General features: G+C 38.9%; 3 protein-coding genes across 7 annotated transcripts; 2 read left to right on the top strand and 1 right to left on the bottom strand.

Annotated features, from left to right (window-relative positions):
- The first annotated feature begins 203 nt into the window (after positions 1 to 203).
- LOC113686387 (uncharacterized) lies at positions 204 to 9954 on the top strand. Of its 2 annotated transcripts, none has more exons than XM_089185985.1 (9): positions 204 to 2280; positions 3202 to 3259; positions 3498 to 3856; positions 4380 to 4621; positions 4886 to 5181; positions 5664 to 5996; positions 6271 to 6421; positions 6951 to 7019; positions 7965 to 9954. In XM_089185985.1, exons 1-9 carry the CDS (start codon positions 855 to 857, stop codon positions 9210 to 9212), a joined length of 4182 nt encoding a protein of 1393 aa, XP_089042111.1. In that variant the 5' UTR covers positions 204 to 854; the 3' UTR covers positions 9213 to 9954. The 2 variants fall into 2 exon arrangements, with proteins under 2 accessions (XP_089042111.1, XP_089042112.1); XM_089185986.1 differs by having other exon boundaries at positions 686 to 2280; positions 3208 to 3259.
- Positions 9390 to 13507, bottom strand: LOC113686413 (D-aminoacyl-tRNA deacylase 2). 4 transcript variants are annotated; one of them, XM_027204029.2, is made up of 7 exons: positions 13369 to 13507; positions 12590 to 12717; positions 12440 to 12509; positions 11774 to 11871; positions 10721 to 10825; positions 10282 to 10342; positions 9390 to 9921 (listed from the first exon to the last, which is right to left on the bottom strand). In XM_027204029.2, the coding sequence occupies exons 2-7, from the start codon at positions 12713 to 12715 to the stop codon at positions 9851 to 9853; spliced, it is 531 nt and encodes a 176-aa protein (XP_027059830.2). In that variant the 5' UTR covers positions 12716 to 12717; positions 13369 to 13507; the 3' UTR covers positions 9390 to 9850. The 4 variants fall into 4 exon arrangements, with proteins under 4 accessions (XP_027059830.2, XP_089042132.1, XP_089042130.1 ...); XM_089186006.1 differs by lacking the exon at positions 10282 to 10342; XM_089186004.1 differs by lacking the exon at positions 13369 to 13507 and having other exon boundaries at positions 12590 to 12846.
- On the top strand, positions 13453 to 16770 carry LOC113686412 (mediator of RNA polymerase II transcription subunit 7-like). The gene is made up of 7 exons (XM_027204028.2): positions 13453 to 13630; positions 13906 to 13978; positions 14414 to 14508; positions 14811 to 14888; positions 15251 to 15324; positions 15673 to 15766; positions 16346 to 16770. The coding sequence occupies exons 1-7, from the start codon at positions 13484 to 13486 to the stop codon at positions 16433 to 16435; spliced, it is 651 nt and encodes a 216-aa protein (XP_027059829.2). The 5' UTR covers positions 13453 to 13483; the 3' UTR covers positions 16436 to 16770.
- The last annotated feature ends 24 nt before the right edge of the window (positions 16771 to 16794 follow it).

Genomic DNA, 16794 nt, shown 5'->3' with positions numbered 1-16794 from the left:
TGTTGTTCCATTCTTTGAAAGCTTTGAATGTCTAAGGGCCTATTTACACGGTACGACTTTGTCGCATGCGACAAGCTTACGACAGGCTTACGACACGAATTGTTTCGTGTAAATCAAACCTACAACTCGCTTACGACTCTTAAGTCATGTCGTAGGCCTGTCGTAAGCTTGTCGCATGCGACAAAGTCGTGCCGTGTAAATAGGCCTTAACAATAATGCAACTTCTTCTGCGTGGTTAAATCCATGAAATTCCTAAAGATCTGTCCAAGTTATGCTGAGTTGTCGCCTGCTAACGTCAACAAGCCTCGGGATAATGCTCCTCTCCAAAAGGGAAACCATGGTGATAGAAAATTTAATGATAATGTAAACAATATCTGGCATCTAAGAACCTGTGTTCTCTGGTTGCCTGACAAGGATTTTGAAAACTTGTACTCATAGTTTAACGATCACTCAGAAAATTTAAAATAAATGCACACATCCTTAATTGTACGTTTCTTGAAAATAAGATTCAAAGCCTAATATATAACACTGACGTAGCTTTACTTAATCTCGGACGACATAACTCTAGTTTAGGGCGACAGAGCTTCGGGTGAGATGACTTTCGAGCGACTTTCTCGGTAGTCGTCACCTTCGTGTCTAACTTCGCTACCAATCTCGCGCGGCAGATCAGGTGGCCACTCTCCTCAGGGCACCAGGGATTTCTTAGAAAATAAGTTTCTGAGGAAAGACGCTCAATACCTATTTACCTGCTTTTTCTGGGGCTCTTTAGGGAACTAAGAATATTTGCTATGTTATTGTTTTCATTTATTTTGTGGCGATTTTAATGAAATGTACGCCTAAAAGTTCCCCTCGAAATGCCTCGAGTGGAAGAAGTTAAAGCTCGGAGGGAGAGACTAGCGGCCGACTTCCCAGAGAGGTTAACGAGTACTTCTGCTTTTCAGAAAAGTCACGATGGTGTTAGTATTACATGTGATAATTGTAAGATAAACAGCTTCAAAGGTTGTTATTGCGTCGACTGTAAAATGTTTATGTGCCTCAGCTGTTTGACTGCACACGAGACTCTTCAAGTTACGTTTGCAGGACACACAATCCTACCAGCAGCGGAGATTCGACCAGAACTTTACGAGGTCTTATTGAAGCGCGAATATTTCTGCTTGGAGAATTACCACTTCCAGTCAACAACAAACTATTTCTGCCTGAATTGTCAGTCTTGCATTTGCCCTGATTGCGTCGTGACGACACACCTGGGACATGAACTACTGGCCCTCGACGAGGCAGCTGACATCGAAGCGGAGAAAATTATTTTGAACACTGAGCTAGCCAGAGAAAAAGGAAACGTGTTGATCGATGCGATCCTGCAATTTGAAAAAAGCATCGAAGAGTTGGAAAGCAATGCTGAAATCGCTAATCATGGAGTTTGTGAGGCAACCGAAGAAATAATTTCAGACATTCGAGAACGCGCGCTTGAAACGCATGCAACCTTCGTTACGACACACGCAATTGAACAAGCGAAAATAAACATTGCAAACGAAAAAATGCTAACCCAGTCCAAATGCCACGAAACAACTCCAGCGTCGACAATCCACGCCACAGTCGACAAACATAGAGCCTTACGAGAAGTTGGGAAATATCAACAAATAATTGCAGAAAGTCAAGAACGTCAGCGTGAGGCAGTTGAATATCTAGAATACATTGAGAATACGCGCGTTACAAGACTTGAGAAAATTGATGATGCTAAAAGGAAAGCGAAATCACTGTTGGAACAAGTGAATCGGTCTGTCGACTTTGTGGAAAGTGTGGTTATGTATGGTTCAAGTTCATACATTATGCAAAATCGGGAAAATTTGCATAAAAGAGTTAAAGATCTTTGCGAAACTGAAGTTCCACAACATCACGAAACTTCTTTTATTAAATTTACGGCGGCAAGTGAGGCGGGCCAAAGACTGGGTTACATCTTAACTGAGGAGATAGATCTGAATTTGACCACTTTGGAAGGACTGGATGAAACTCTTGTGGCTGGCGTTAAGGCAGTGATGATGTTATGTCCAAAAACGACCGAGGGTAACACAATTAACCAGCCAGACCTAAAGGGTCTTGTAGAAGTATTGATTGAACCTGCACCGGAAGTGGCGGATTTGGCTATTAGCGACAAAAAAGATGGGAAGCTTGAAATACATTTTACGCCGAAGGTACCAGGTGCCTACAGCATTGAAGTTAAAATCAGTGGTGACAGACTTCTCATTTGCCCTGCTAGTGTAGAGGTGACAGAAAATGAAGTGGGTGAGTTTTACCATCGATGTATTAAGTAGAAGAGTAAGTCTTGGTGTTTAGGCATTCGGACTTTACGGTGAATCGAACATAATTGGACAATTCATCTTCTGCAAGTTCGGTTACTGATCCAATTGAACTGATTAATAATAAAACTAATCTAAATAAGGGCTATAACTAAATCGAACTCAAGTAATTTATTTCTGCAATTTCTGAGCGCAAAATTGCGTGTGCATAGTCTACCAACAGTACAAAATCACCGAAAATTCTTTTTTTTTCCGAAGGGTTGATCTTTAACGTTGAGTGGTGTTCAGGGAAGCGACTGGCGACATAGAAAAATAGGTCGTTTGACCTGCAACTATGAGAATAACTCTGAATAACTCTGAAAGTCCAACGATCACTCTAATCTTAGAGGAGTAGTCTGTGATGATTTAATAGTTGAGGGCTTCATGAGAGATTTATTGGAGCTGTTCTGTTTCGTGCGATCAAAAGGTGATCACACTCATCAAGCAATGCAAACGATCGGAGCATTCAGTTCAACGCTTGCGGTACAACTGACATACACGGTTGTAGTAGCGGCTATAGTTCGGCGTTATGCTGAAGTTCGGTAATTCGATAGGTTGAGGATTCTTAGGTGTCTCTTGCAGATTATTTCAGACTTTTCGTGAGAAACACATTCACATTTCTTGCTAATATTGGGTGATCCTTTCTTGCTAAGATCTTCAACTGACCCGGATCAAGCTGAAACACAACCGGTAACCTAATTAATGAACTGATCACTTTTTAGTTATGTCACATAACATAAGCACCAAGAAGGCAATAAAAGCAACCCTCGGCTTAATTACCGGTAAGGTCGCTGCAACCGGAATTCGTTCTAATTGCTCACAGTTAATAATAGTTTTGTTTTGATTTTGATATTTCTCTCTGTTTGAGCTTCAGCTCTGAACACTCGACTATTTTCCAAGACAGAGATTAAGAGGGAGATTTTCAAGTAAGTATGTTTGCTTATGATGTAATTACGAAGTGAAAACTGAGGATATTAGATATCTTTTAAGGTCGGATCTCTGCAAATTCAATCTTTGGGTTTTCCCGAGTTACGTGTGACATGTGCTTTAGTTAATAATGGCCATCGAGTGAATAACTAGCCTGGCTGTTTTTTTGTATTTCCGTCCATAGTATTATTTTCACTCTTTAAATCAAGTCTGACAACAGGATCTAAAAATTTTCAGAAAAACGATCACAGAGAGAGGAGAGGTAAAAATGTTAAAAGAGCTTCCTGGTTGTTTTTCATTTGCATGCCGTGCTGTGAGGAAACCTACGGAGGTCATATGCTCATTATGGAGTCCAAGAATCCGATCACCATCTCTTGGACCAAATGAGATCATAGTAAGCAGTGTTGTAGAGCTTTCCCTGAATGAACGGCCATCGACTTCTAAAGACATGAAAGAATTTCACGGGAAAGTGATGATAGCTATATCACACAGTGCAACTGACCTGAAAGGCTATGAACTGGTGGTAAAAAAATTGACAAATGAAGAGAATAAGGACTGGGAGGACTTGGAGACCAGAAGTGTCTGGAGACCATCAGGTACAAATATTGTTTAAAATTATACCAGACATCGTTTGTCCCCGACAACCTAATCGCGACTTGCCTTACTAAGGGCGAGCTAGCACTGCCGATAAAAATCGGATGGTGATCAGACGCTTGCTCGAGGGTTTTACTCGCCTTGCATGTTGTTAATAGTGGTAAAAGTTTTCAGCGATTGGGAAGACTCTCGTTATTTCTGCTGACCCTTCGCTGGCGTGGCCGGCGTATCAAAGGGAACAAGAGGGAAGAGATAACTTCATTTGCGCGCGAATGATGTTAAGTAATGAGCCAGTTAATTAGGATGTTATCACAGTTCTAAGATTTTCGAAAGAAGTCCTCGGATGCCATTAGTTAGCTTGATCCGATCAGGTTGTGTAAGGTATGTATTTTTAAAAACGTTCTCTGGCTTGAAATCGTTTTTTAAAACGATTTCAAGCCACAGAACGTTTTTAATTTCTGTAGTAATGCGGAAAGCTATATATTTAGTACCACTGACATTACTTATTGCTTTGATTTATTGCAGATCTAGAAAGTGGACATTTTGGAAGGCAGCGACTTCCAGATTGGTTATTTCCTTTCGTTGAGGCAGAAATAGGAAGCTACGGGTCCTTTGCTGTAGTATGGCGCCTCAAGTCGTTCAAATTTAACAAACCATCCTTAACGACCCCTCAGTTTACTTGCTCTCTCCAAGAGTATCCAGGACTAAGTGTGATTGTTCCTCAAAGTTCTCTCCCTTCAAGTGAAAACTTTTCATTGACCTTAAAGGTAACATAGCAGGGATTCAAGTGTAACTTAACCAAGGAGTTCAGTGCCTTTAGTGTTTGTCTTTGTTGACCAAACAATGCAGTATACTTTATAACAGTGAAGAGCTCCGTCTTTTTCTTTCTTTGAGACCGAAAGCAACATGTAGATTTAAAAGAATGGCTGTATCTTTGCGCTTTATCGATTATAATCACCGGCAATCACTTTGTATTTGGATTCCTTGCATATATTTTTCTTGTTTCAAATCGATTGCTGTTTCCTGTACAGGTACAAGAGGCTCCGTGTGATGCATTTCCAAATAGAACCATCTTTGGTGGACCTATCCTTCACATTTCGTGTAATCCAAAACTAGGGCACTTATCGACACCTGCCACGTTAAAACTCCCCGTTACTCTGCGAGAAGACACGATTAAGTTGCCATACCATTCGCCCTATGACTTAAGAATATTTTGTCGACGCTCTGAAGACGAAGAACCAGAATGGGCAGAAATGACCGAAGAACTAGGACGATCAGTAGATCTTGAGAACGGGATAGTGACTTTTGAAGTATACCATCTCTCAGAGTAAGTATATGACCTTTGGGATGGCCGGCTGGTGCAGTCCGCTGAGTTCATAAACTCAGAATATTTCCTTTTTCCTCTAGTGGTACAGCATTACCAACGACCCGTCATGAGGTTGGGTAACTTAAAATTGTGTAAAAACATTGATCGTGACGATGGATTTATTAAGTTGTGCGTTTAAGGCTACCCCCACTGGAATACCGATTCACAAGTGAGACTGATTCACAACAACTTTGTTTTCGAAGTCTTTCTTCATGGTTCAAGGGAAATGAGACAAAGAGAACTTCTAAAAACAAATCACGTTCACCTATGCATGGCCAAACCGCAAACGCGCGTCGCGAGGAGAATTAAAGCCCAGCTTTTAACTTGCAAAGAAAAATCTCCAAAATGGGATCGGACCGAATAAAGATTTCAGTTTTGGAAATGGAGGACTGAAAAATTAATCTTCAAGTAGTTAGCTCACAACTTCTCATATTCTCCTTTAGGTTTTGGGCATGGCTAGACTGGATGAAGAAACCTGCTGTTTCTATGAAGACGTCTGTACGGGATCTGTACAGGAGACTCATGGCGCAAGAAGCCCGATTTTTAGCTTGCCTATGTGATATAGGGAAACCTGGGGACTACTTGCTAACTCTTTGTTGTTTCCCATTCCACTTAAAAAACTTGGTGCAAGAAGGTTTATCTTCAACATACCGTGTGTGCTGTCAAGGTGAAGAAAACTCATTGAAGCCACTTTGCAGGGAAGATCATGCATTTGTGTCCCTCTCCGAAGCATTTATTGTAGTGCAAAAAGGACAATTTGAAAACTTTTTTCTGAAGTAAGTGTCAAATATCAAGATTTAAAGTTCACTTTTAAGTTTTTGCCATCAGTGGTTCCCCTTTTTCAAATCGTTCAGACTCTGATGATTTGCTCGTGAGAGACAAAGTGACCTAAAAAGGGCCAGCATCGCTTTCAGCTAATATTTTGGAGAATTCAATGCCATATCCTCTTCTTTCGCCAAACCTATGTTCAAGGGGTTATTTATACCCCTTACTCACAAGCAGATTCTTTAGTAACCTTTTATAGGACTCTAAGCGTTTTCTGTCCTTCAGGTTTCTGGGTAATGAGCCATTTCAACGTAGCGTGCCCGTTAGAGTCGTCGATCTAAGCTGTCTACAGGTAGACTTCTATAAGTGGCAGGAACACCGATCTGACAAGGAAATGTTGTGTTCATTGTTTGTCATACCAACATCTCAAGCTCAGGTACCTTACATATGATCTTATCGTTGAATTTAATCCACTTAACGCGATAAAGCAGCCGCTAAGGAAAGTAAGAAAATAGAGCAGCGGATTTGCCCTCTTCGGCACACCCCAACCAAAAGTTCCCCTATGTATCTTCCCCCTGGGGAGGTACATGAGCTATTTTGCTCAAAAATGTTTTGCACAGTCCAGTAGACTGAAAGGATCTGAGTTGGCCTACAGGAAAAATCAGATCAACATTACGCATTCTCAGTCTTTTGTGTGACCCAGTAAATCCTTGGGGCTCCCTCCTGATAGAAAATTTAGTGCAGGAATGAAATGCTAGCAATTTTGATAAGCTTGGATAAACAATACATGGGGCTTACCGGAGAGGGTGGGGCGAAGAAGAGGCAAACGATTTCTCAGATTGCTTTAAGTGGATTTGGAAAAAAACAATGGATGTGGGCTTCTAGAGGCTCGGCCAAGCCCCTTAACAAACAACTTTAGGAAGAAAAGTGAAGAACCAATCTGAGGATTTTAGCGTCTGTTGCAGGGCTCTTACAATTTTAGCTTCCCCTCCACATCGCAAGAGAGGATGAGGCACAAGCAGCAAGATGGACAGGCAAGAACTAAAGATACAAGTAGACACTATATAATTGAAAGCACATTGGCAAGTTAATGTTACCTCCTACAGGTTGAAAAGAACAACAATCTCCAAGCGTACTCAGCCAAAGATGACTAGTAAAATTACAAATTTTCATGCAGTAACTGTCATATTCAAGTATTCATAGTAGCCTTGATTTCATTCATCGTTTGTAGAATGCAACGCGACCAAGAGTCTGTAAAATCCGCTGAGCGGAATTAGCTTTTTGTCGATAAGCTGTGAGGTTTTTCACTTACCTCAACATCGCAGCAAAGCAGTCTCTTTTAGATCTTAATCGGTTCATATATCGCGATTGCCGACTGCAGTGTGCAATGTGATGTATTGCGATTTCTGTGTAAGATATTTCGAGTAACCACATGGTGTAATAACCATCAATACTCATGCTCCAACGTCCTTGTGGGTTTGCCCTAAGCCGAAGGAGGTAATTAGCTGTAAAATGTAACCAACACAAAATAGCACGATTGTAAATTTGTCCATTCAGCATCGTTGAGCAGCTATCTAGTATGCACTTATCTAAGCAAGAGCCTGCTAGGCATGCCATAGTATACTTTCCTATCAACCCAAAACTGTCACCTACCTTGATTCGGCTTTGAACCAGGGACTTGCAGTTGGGTGGGGGAGAGAGGGGGTGTGCAGGTTTGTGATTCGGGGGAGTTCAGGGATCAAGCTCCTCACGAACCTCACTGCATTCCTTCTTGGTTATCACCAGAAGATGGTAACGTATCGCTATTTCGTGTCAAACAGGTCTCTTGGTCTCTACGCTTGGCTATAACAATTAGACTAATCAGTTATTTAAACTGGCTCTTATCATTCTTTGTGAATCCAAGTTGAGAGTAACATTCTCAGAAAAAAACCTTTTATGGTGACTTTTGACAAACGGCTTCTGTATTTATTTTGTTGTAGCTTATTCCTAGAGACAGCCAAGCGTCCATTTCACCAAGGGGATTTGAACCAGAGGACTCGAGCATTTCCATCGACAGAATATTGAGAATAACTATATTGGCAGATGAATGGAATTCACTGAAAGGTGGTTTATCAACTTTTAATAGAGAACTTGCTATTCACTTAGCGAGAAATCCAAACGTCGATGTCACTTTCTTCGTCCCACATGGTGTTTGTGGGAGAGAAGTAAAGGAAACAGCAAAAGAGAAAGGGGTTACAATTATCGAGGCAGAACAACTCACAGCCTGTACTTCCCAAGAACAATTATTTTTCCCACCGAAAGACCCTCAAATTGACATAATCATCGGCCATGGTGTGAAGCTTGGAAGACAAGCTCAAGTTATTAAAAACTCCCATAGGTGCAAGTGGGTTCACGTGGTTCACACCGTGCCTGAGCAACTTGGTATGTTCAAAGACTATCCAAAAGCTATTGCCAAAGGTGAAGAGAAGAACCTAAGCGAGCTTGAGCTGTGTGCAAAAGCCGACCTTGTCCTGCCAGTTGGTCCAAAGTTAGAGAGCTTTTACTCCCATCGTCTCCGTTGTGTTAAGAAAGAGCAAGATGTTATGAAATTTACTCCTGGCATAATAGAGGATCTAACGGATGCAGAACAATCACCACACGAGAATGACATGTTTCAGGTTCTTGTGTTTGGGCGTGGTGATAACGAGGACTTCAGACTTAAAGGTTACGACATAGTAGCCGAGGCATTCGCACTTAACGAGCTAAAAAAAGATTGCTTTCAAATAAAATTTGTCGGTGCATCTAGTGAGCAACAAGACAATTTTGCGAAGAGGATTTTGCAGTATGGTGTTCGCGACGATCAATTGAGTTTCGGGTGTTACGTTGAAGATAGAAAACTATTAAAGCAATTACTAGTCAGCGTGGATCTTGTTCTTATGCCTTCAAGAACTGAAGGATTCGGTTTCACTGCGCTCGAGGCCTTGTCTGCCGGTGTGCCAATTCTTGTTAGCAAAAGCTCAGGTTTCGCAAAAGCGCTAAGTGATGTTGAATTTGGAGACCACTGTGTGGTTGAGAGTGAAAAGGCAAAAGATTGGTCAGACGCGATCATAAAGGTTTTCGAGAAGAAAAGGGGAAAACGCCTGAAAGAAATACAAAGCCTGCGAAAATCTTATGAACAGACTTACAGTTGGAAAAGGCAATGTGAAACTCTTGTGGATAAAATGTGGAATAAGGTTTTTACTGAGTAGAGGATTGTAATCATATGAAAAGATGTAACGCAAGTAATGGACAGAGTTTTCTGTGCTGAATAGATCTACACGAATGAACAGCCACTTCGCGACATTCTTGAAAAGGAGGCAACTCCGCTACCTCACTCCAAAATTTTAAGTCTAGCTAGTGAATCAATGTAATGTTTAACCACAAGCAATTATTAAATTATTTATATATTTATCTAATGAACATTGCAAGAAAATGAAGATAGTGAACTAAATTTATACATAAAAGTAGTAACAGTGTACTTGAATCAAGGTTTAAGTTTCTTATTTGACTGCACACAACAACGTGAGGGAAAGTAGTGGCTTGATTGGTAGGCCTGTGCACTCGGGTTCTGACACCAGTTCGCTAAATTTGTAAAATGTATACACACTCAGATTTTACAAGTTTCATACTTTGACTCGCAATTGGGAATTCATAATTCAATTTCCCTTCTTGGTCTTAAATAGGGGATCCTCCTTTGTCGTTCCGCGTTTTTCGCAAGCTTATGACCACGAGCGTGTCGTAAAAGAAAACAGAGAGAGACAATCAGTTGATCCGTTGCTCCTCTTCAACGTAAACACCCAGTCTCGCAAAATGTTGAGGTCGTAACTACACTGTCGTAAAAGATGTCCTAAAAGTCAAACACGTGTGTAAATGGTCCATTTGTTTCCACATTCAGCACTTGTCTGTTTCCATACGTGCCTGAAAACAGAAAAATAAACTTGTGACGCAAAACACTCAATATAAGTTTAAAAATAACATAAGCTAAATTATATGATAAATTTAACTTCAAATGCGTGTAAAAGTAATCCGTATTGCACTGATTTTGTTTTACAACACTATGCAATTGGTCTGGATAACGCGCCTCACTCTGTGACTTAGTAACTCTTCTTGTTCTAGCGCTTGATGGACGTTCGCTCGTATTTACTCCAGTTTCTCATCGGCTCCACGTGATGTTTTCCTTTTTTCTGATTGACCGTTGTTACTTCACGAGTTCGCGAAATGCACTAGGAGAGCGCGCCAATTGGGCACGTGTAATTGTGTTATCACCAATAATCTCACCGTGCTTCACTTTTTTCGGAGGGGAGTCCGATAGATTTGTCGAGTTAGCCTGGACTGTTTCCTAGATACACCACGAAACAAAATACAATAATTGAGAGGAAAGACGAGAGAAAGAGAGAAGGGAGGGAAAGGAGGGAGGGAGAGAAGGGAAGTTTTGGGTAAGTTACAGTTCTTAGTAGCACACCCTTACAACAGTTATTTGCTCGGGACAACTGAGGAATGCCGATACGTCCATGACAACTGGAAGCTAACAAAGATTATGACGCAAGTCTGCTCCTAGCTCTTGGCGTACACGAGCACAAACTATGTGCGAGAATCACATCACTCGCATAACATCTGTAACTCGCGAGTGCAACAAGTGTTTAGAAACTCACAAAGAGTCCCGCAGAAGGATGTCTAGAGTTTTCGACAAAACTGAAAACCATGAACACAAAAATACCTCACAAAGGGTGATAAACTTTTCATAAAATACCCTTCCTTCGTCTTTCGATATATTCGAATGATACTGAACGCTTCTTCCTTTCATCTTTCCCCCAAGTGTTGCCTGAAAAATCATTATCACAGATTTTTTTAACAAGAAGTATCCATTCTAGGTTTTGAGTGGGAAGACTAAAAAGGAAATGGTAGCATCCTATTATTTTGAGCCCCATATTTTATGGACTAGAAACAGCTTCTCCTTTCCAGCCTCTCATTGACACATCATGCTTTAAGTATTTGTGCCCCAGCAAATTAATTTTTTCACATGTATAACCAACGCACTAGCGATAAATTTAGGAGGAGTTTAATTTAATGACGACTCGATCGAACTCTTTTACCTACACGCCATTGCCTGTGGTTTCTAAATAAAGTGTTACGAACATAATACATTAGGGACAGAACAACTAATAACAAGATTGTAACTAACATAGGAAATACTAATAACACTAAAAGAAAGAACAATTTACCAGACGATTTTGGAATACGACTGGCATAAGAACGTTCTAGCGATTACATTTCAACTCAAGCTCGCATCTTTTATTTTCATGATCCGCGCGAAAGTCAGGATAGCCGCATAGACTGGGGCTAGGAGGGGCATTCGTTTCTACAGCTTGTTACAAGGCATATTTTTATCTTGAAGTTGGTCTATGATGTTGGCTTGTGATAAAGAAATTCTCAATAACATTCGATTTTGTCACAAGTGAGGTGATGGCCTGGCGCATAGAAAGGAGAGGTCTGGGAATGAGTCTTTAAAGTGTCGCAGTATTGTGTTCTTAATTCTCACGGTGTGTCTATTGACCCAGGAATATAAAAGGGTAGTGGGCCATACTCAGAAACTTTCTAGGGTTTACCACAAATAAGACTATGAAGCATTCCATGCAGAATGAGCAGAAATATAAAATTTCACTACAAGTTCCTTCATGCTTAGGAAACCTGGATAAGTTTTAGCACTAAGGAATAACTTAGCCTGTGATACTTAAGCCAACTGCCATGATTTGCTCTGTCAATCACTTACCTGAGGAACAATAAGAACATCGCCAGGCAACTCCAAAACTGACACATTTCTTGGTCTGCCTGTGGTCTCACTGAGTCTTACATTTAAAATTGATTTCACTGAGTGGAAAAACAATGGAGTGAAGCTCCAATTTGATAAGCTAAATCATTTACAACAAATTTGCAAAGCTACAAAAAAATACAGGAAGAGCCAAAGATGGTAAATGCCACACTACATGAAGAGTCCATCTCAGGAAGAGCATTACAGATTCTTGTAACAATACCCATGGTCTCAATAATGATTATAGAAATGATAAAAAAAAAAAAAAACCCTTACATCCAGTCTTTGTTAGTGAGACAAGATGGAGAATGGCTGCCAGCATCTTTCAGGAAGGAAAATCAAACAGTGGGGTTGACAAAAGACAATGGGAGTCTGGGAAGGAAACAGTGGCAGGATTCTCAATGCTTTTATAATCCAAAAACCTGAACAATATAAGGCAAGATGAAGCAATTTTAAAAGGTTTTTTTATTCCTTGTTTTTCTGAATCTAGTGCTCTCAAGGATATGAGGGAGGAGAAACTGACTTGAGAATTTAAAAATTCATCATCATGACTTTCTGTAGGACCATGAAGACAATGAAGACCATATTGCATATATTCAAACTTTTATCATTTTACCATTAGCTTACCTACTTTGGGTATGATATCCAGGTTTGATCCTTTGAGAAAACACAGGTAAATGACAATTCCCCTGGAAATCTGAAAGGTTTGGATGGCCCATTAGTGGATCACAACTCAACTGAAATCATGAGAACCAGCTTACAGGTTGTCATCTTTACCTCCACCCATCTTTCATCTTCAGTCTCTGTTGGTGGTTGAACCTGTAGTCTGGCTGATAGACACTGCTGTATGATGATCCTTACTGAGGGACACCAATTAACTGCTGAGCCTGTAGTGGTGGCCATATCTTGAAAATAATCACCAAGGAATAATATCAATACATAAGCTTTGCACAGGTTATTCACCTTCTTATTTCTAAATTGATAGAAACTTACTATTTCTCTGAATCTGTACTATTTTGAAATTTATATAAGGAAGCACTTCCCCTCCATGAAAATCAATGCAGATCTAATTTTTCTTGAGCTCTGGTTAAGAGAGAATAGAAGGTCTTATGGATAGGACTAGGAAAATGTAACTATTGTAATCTATCTGGGAATTAGTCCTTCCTTTTCAGCTTTACACATTCACTTATCATGGTATAGGTAACCTTTAAATTCCCAGAAGTGACTGACATGCTACTTCTCTATATTATATCCATACAATATCCAGCAAACAGGAGATGAGAATATCCAAACTTATCAAGTTAAAGTTTTTTTTCTTGATCTAACACTACACTATCCCAACTATTTTAAAAGGAAATGTGAAGCAGCCAGAAGGGAGAATTGACAATCAGATCTTGGGAGTTTAAAGGTTAAGAAATTTGATGCTATATCAAGAATTTCAAGGAGAAAAAGAAGACTGTAATCAAGGACCTCTCTTTCAAGTTCCTGCGAAAATTATTTTGGGAAAAAGCCACATTAATATTACCAGAAGAAACTACATTACTGTATCGCCTTACCTTCAGTTGTTAGGAACGCGGGCTCAACATCATTCCCTTGCGGGAAAAACCTGATTGGAATGGAAACGAGAAATATTACCCATAGTCCACTTCAGCCGTATGAGTAATTTCCAAGATGGCCGCAGAAGGTGTCTGTCCGTTTCCTCTTCCCCCAGCTCAATACTACAAGGTTTACACGGATGAAAATGTTGAGAAGCAATTAGTACCTGATCCACCAACTCCAGCTGAGGGAGCTTACACTATGTTTGGGGCTTCTTTTGAGGTATTGCCCTTCATAATCGATTGTTGTTTTGCTGAAAAGAGAGTATACAGTAACTTACTTGATTAGGATCGATACAACCAAGGTTTACACGCTAATATTTACAACTTCTTGACGATAAACGAAGCGTTAAGTTTTTATTATTTTGCTTTAGAGACTAATTTGTCATTTATAGCCTTTGATGACCGTTAAAGTGTGCTGAGCTCGCCCCAAGGTTGTGTCTTTCATAGAATATAATTTTTTCATTTTGATGTTGTTTTATTCGTTATTTTTCTCAGACTGACGAATCCATTATCAGACCGTTAGAACTTCAGGGAATAACCAGACTTTATACAACTCAGGGGAGATTTGGTATGTACAGTATTTTTAAACATGAGAATTTACCCTGGTCTGAATGAATGTGAATATATGAAGAGTCGTATATGTGAACTGCAAATAATAAATGAATATGAGAGTGATCTTTGCAATAATGAACGCTTCTTAAGCAGCAGTAAAAAATGAGGCCTGAAAAAATTGAGACCTGTGCACAATTTGAACCCCTGACTTCTGCGATACTGGTGCAGTGCTCCCCCAACAGAGTGAACAAGCCAAATGGTCTGTTGAGTATAACTAGTGCAAGTACAATCCCTTTGTTTAATAAGTACTTAATTCTTGCAAGTAAGAATTGGCTAAAGTTATTTTTCTTCATGACTAAAATTAATGCACTGTTTTGATATCTAATGAAACTTACTATTGACGATTTCATCTATTCTGCAGAATTTTGAATAGTTTTTCTTATTCCCTTAGATCGCATCAAAGAGCTAAAAAAACTAAATCATTCCATTGTCATAAACTTCTTGGAGCTGTTAGATATTCTAATTAAATCTCCTTCGTCACCTAAGGTATGTTTACCCTAACACAGTGTCAAAATACACAGGTTTTCAGCAACACTTGCAACTTACTTGACTAGGAGTGATAAGTTGTCCAGAAACCATTACAGTTCTTTACATAAGCTTCCTAGTTTAAAACTGTCATAGTTACTACAAACCAAGTAAGGTATCATCTGGACAAATTATTAAATATTAGTATTCATTTTAATGCATCAGGTGAAATTGCTTCTAAGTGAAATGGTTAACTGATTCACAATTCATTTTCTTTAGTGGCATCCTGATGTAATGTAGTCCTTTTTTGCCTTTATTTTCAGAGAGAAGAAAAACTAGAAGACTTGAACTTACTATTTATTAATATTCATCACTTGATCAATGAACTTCGACCACATCAGGTTAATAATTGATTATTAGCTTCAACTGACTTGCCTAATTTGATGCTTTTTTCTGTCAGTATCCCTCTGGGTAAACCAATAGATTTCTTTTGCATAAGATACTGTCCTGTTGAAGAAATCAGTACAGTAGTAAGAGATGTACTTTGTTTTCTTGATTGATCAGCAAGAGGACACTCAGTAGCCTCAGCAGCTGTACTCCTTAAATTGTACTTTTTTTTAGTTATGAGTACATTCTATGTGCAATTGAATTTCCTTGGATGTTTTAATTTTTGTTTTCCCTTGATTTTGTTCAGCTCTGAGCCATTCGATTTGAAAAAAAGTTATTTCAGGTAAAAAAGTTAGTATATTTTGACACCTTGCAGGCACGGGAGACATTAAGAGTAATGATGGAAAGGCAAAAGCAGCAGAGACTGGACACAGCAGACAAACTAAACAAGTAATGTTCATTTTAGTTTACTTAAAAAACCATTGTTATTTTACACATTTAAGAGATTGAATACAAAGTGGACTTTTTTATCTGTGAAATGAACCTATGATCTTAGCAAACCTTCCCCATTCAACCCAAATTCTTCCAAATTCAAATAACTATGGGGGAATTCTGATTTTCCAAGGCTCTGAGGGAAAAGTAAAATAGGATTATGTATTTTACCAAAAGAAGATCCTGGAATCAGGATTCCACTGTATATGTATTAGGCCTGATGACATGTTCCTTCAGCATCTTATTTAATACATATATGGTATTGAACAGATATTAAATATCAATTAACTGTTTATATTGACACAGGCATTTGGACAGAGTGGTGGCAATGCTACAGTCTAGCCTATCCTCATTACAGTTGAGTGCAAGACAACAGGACAGCTCTTTTGAAAAGATGGAGGTAAGGATTTAAAAAATAATTATATAAGCTGCACATTTCTTTCAGTGTTTGTGTGCAGAAGATGTTTCTAGTTGTTGATAGTTCCAGTACAATTCAGTAAAACATTGAAAATACAAAATAATATTAAAATTTGGAGAAAGTACAGACCTCATGAACAGTGGGTCTGATCCCAAATTAGAAATACATTGTTAACCCTACCATTAGTGACCAAGACAAAATTTCTCCTTACAACATCAATACAATATCAACCAGGTAAGTGATGAGAATTAAGAAAAATATCAATTTGGGGATAATTAGTTGAACCAATACTCAATTCTCTGCACTGACATTATATGAATTGTATGGTTGAGAGTAAAGAGAATTGCAAATTTAATCTGGGAGTTAAAGGGTTAAGGTACTTATTAAATATATTTACCCTGAATAAGCATGTTTTCTGTGCAATCAAGCTTGAAAATATATTCAAAAAGGAAGACTAATCAAGGTTTTGATTGCATTAATTCATATTTTGAAGAAGTTTCCCTTCATTTCCTTTCTTTCTATAATTTTTAAATGTTTTTCTATCTACCATTTAATCATCAGGTTAATCAATTACAAGATCGCTCAGAGGAAAATGAAGAGTTCAGCAGAGAAGATGAAATCATGTGCAGTGCCTTGGAAAATATCTCATAGCTAGACATTTGTGACTGGAACTCTACAGACCCTGTCAATATGAATGTTATATAAAATGTAATGTAAAGTTTTGCTGCATCTTAGAGGAGAAATAATATGCTACTTAAAAACATGTGGAATCATTTGTTCAGACAACTGTTTTTTTGTGGCCTTAAATGTAACTATATCTTTCTTGTAAGATAATTGTACAAATCAGTATTATGAGGTTCTAAGTTATAAATAATTTAGGATTAACATAAATTTATATACTAAATATAGCAAATCGAATATTAATGTACAGGCTCTGTATATGCAAGCTGTTGTAAATATAGTGCTAATGCACTTGATTGATGTGATGTTTTAGTGCTTCAGTGGTGTCT

Source organism: Pocillopora damicornis, chromosome 10 (genome assembly GCF_964200805.1).
Source record: "Pocillopora damicornis chromosome 10, jaPocDami1.2, whole genome shotgun sequence".
Lineage (NCBI taxonomy): Eukaryota > Metazoa > Cnidaria > Anthozoa > Scleractinia > Pocilloporidae > Pocillopora > Pocillopora damicornis.
This window is presented reverse-complemented; position numbering and strand designations above follow the sequence as displayed.

Coding starts and splice junctions, on each gene's coding strand:
- LOC113686387 (XM_089185985.1), top strand. CDS start 855: ATGCCTCGAGTGGAAGAAGTTAAAGCTCGGAGGGAGAGACTAGCGGCC. Junction 3,260..3,497: donor ATTAAGAGGGAGATTTTCAA/GTAAGTATGTTT, acceptor AAAAATTTTCAG/AAAAACGATCACAGAGAGAG. Junction 3,857..4,379: donor AAGTGTCTGGAGACCATCAG/GTACAAATATTG, acceptor GATTTATTGCAG/ATCTAGAAAGTGGACATTTT.
- LOC113686413 (XM_027204029.2), bottom strand. CDS start 12,715: ATGGCCACCACTACAGGCTCAGCAGTTAATTGGTGTCCCTCAGTAAGG. Junction 10,826..11,773: donor ATGTTCTTATTGTTCCTCAG/GTAAGTGATTGA, acceptor ATGATTTTTCAG/GCAACACTTGGGGGAAAGAT. Junction 9,922..10,281: donor TCCGAAAAAAGTGAAGCACG/GTGAGATTATTG, acceptor TTCTGTTTTCAG/GCACGTATGGAAACAGACAA.
- LOC113686412 (XM_027204028.2), top strand. CDS start 13,484: ATGGCCGCAGAAGGTGTCTGTCCGTTTCCTCTTCCCCCAGCTCAATAC. Junction 13,631..13,905: donor TGTTTGGGGCTTCTTTTGAG/GTATTGCCCTTC, acceptor TATTTTTCTCAG/ACTGACGAATCCATTATCAG. Junction 15,325..15,672: donor ACAGCAGACAAACTAAACAA/GTAATGTTCATT, acceptor ATATTGACACAG/GCATTTGGACAGAGTGGTGG.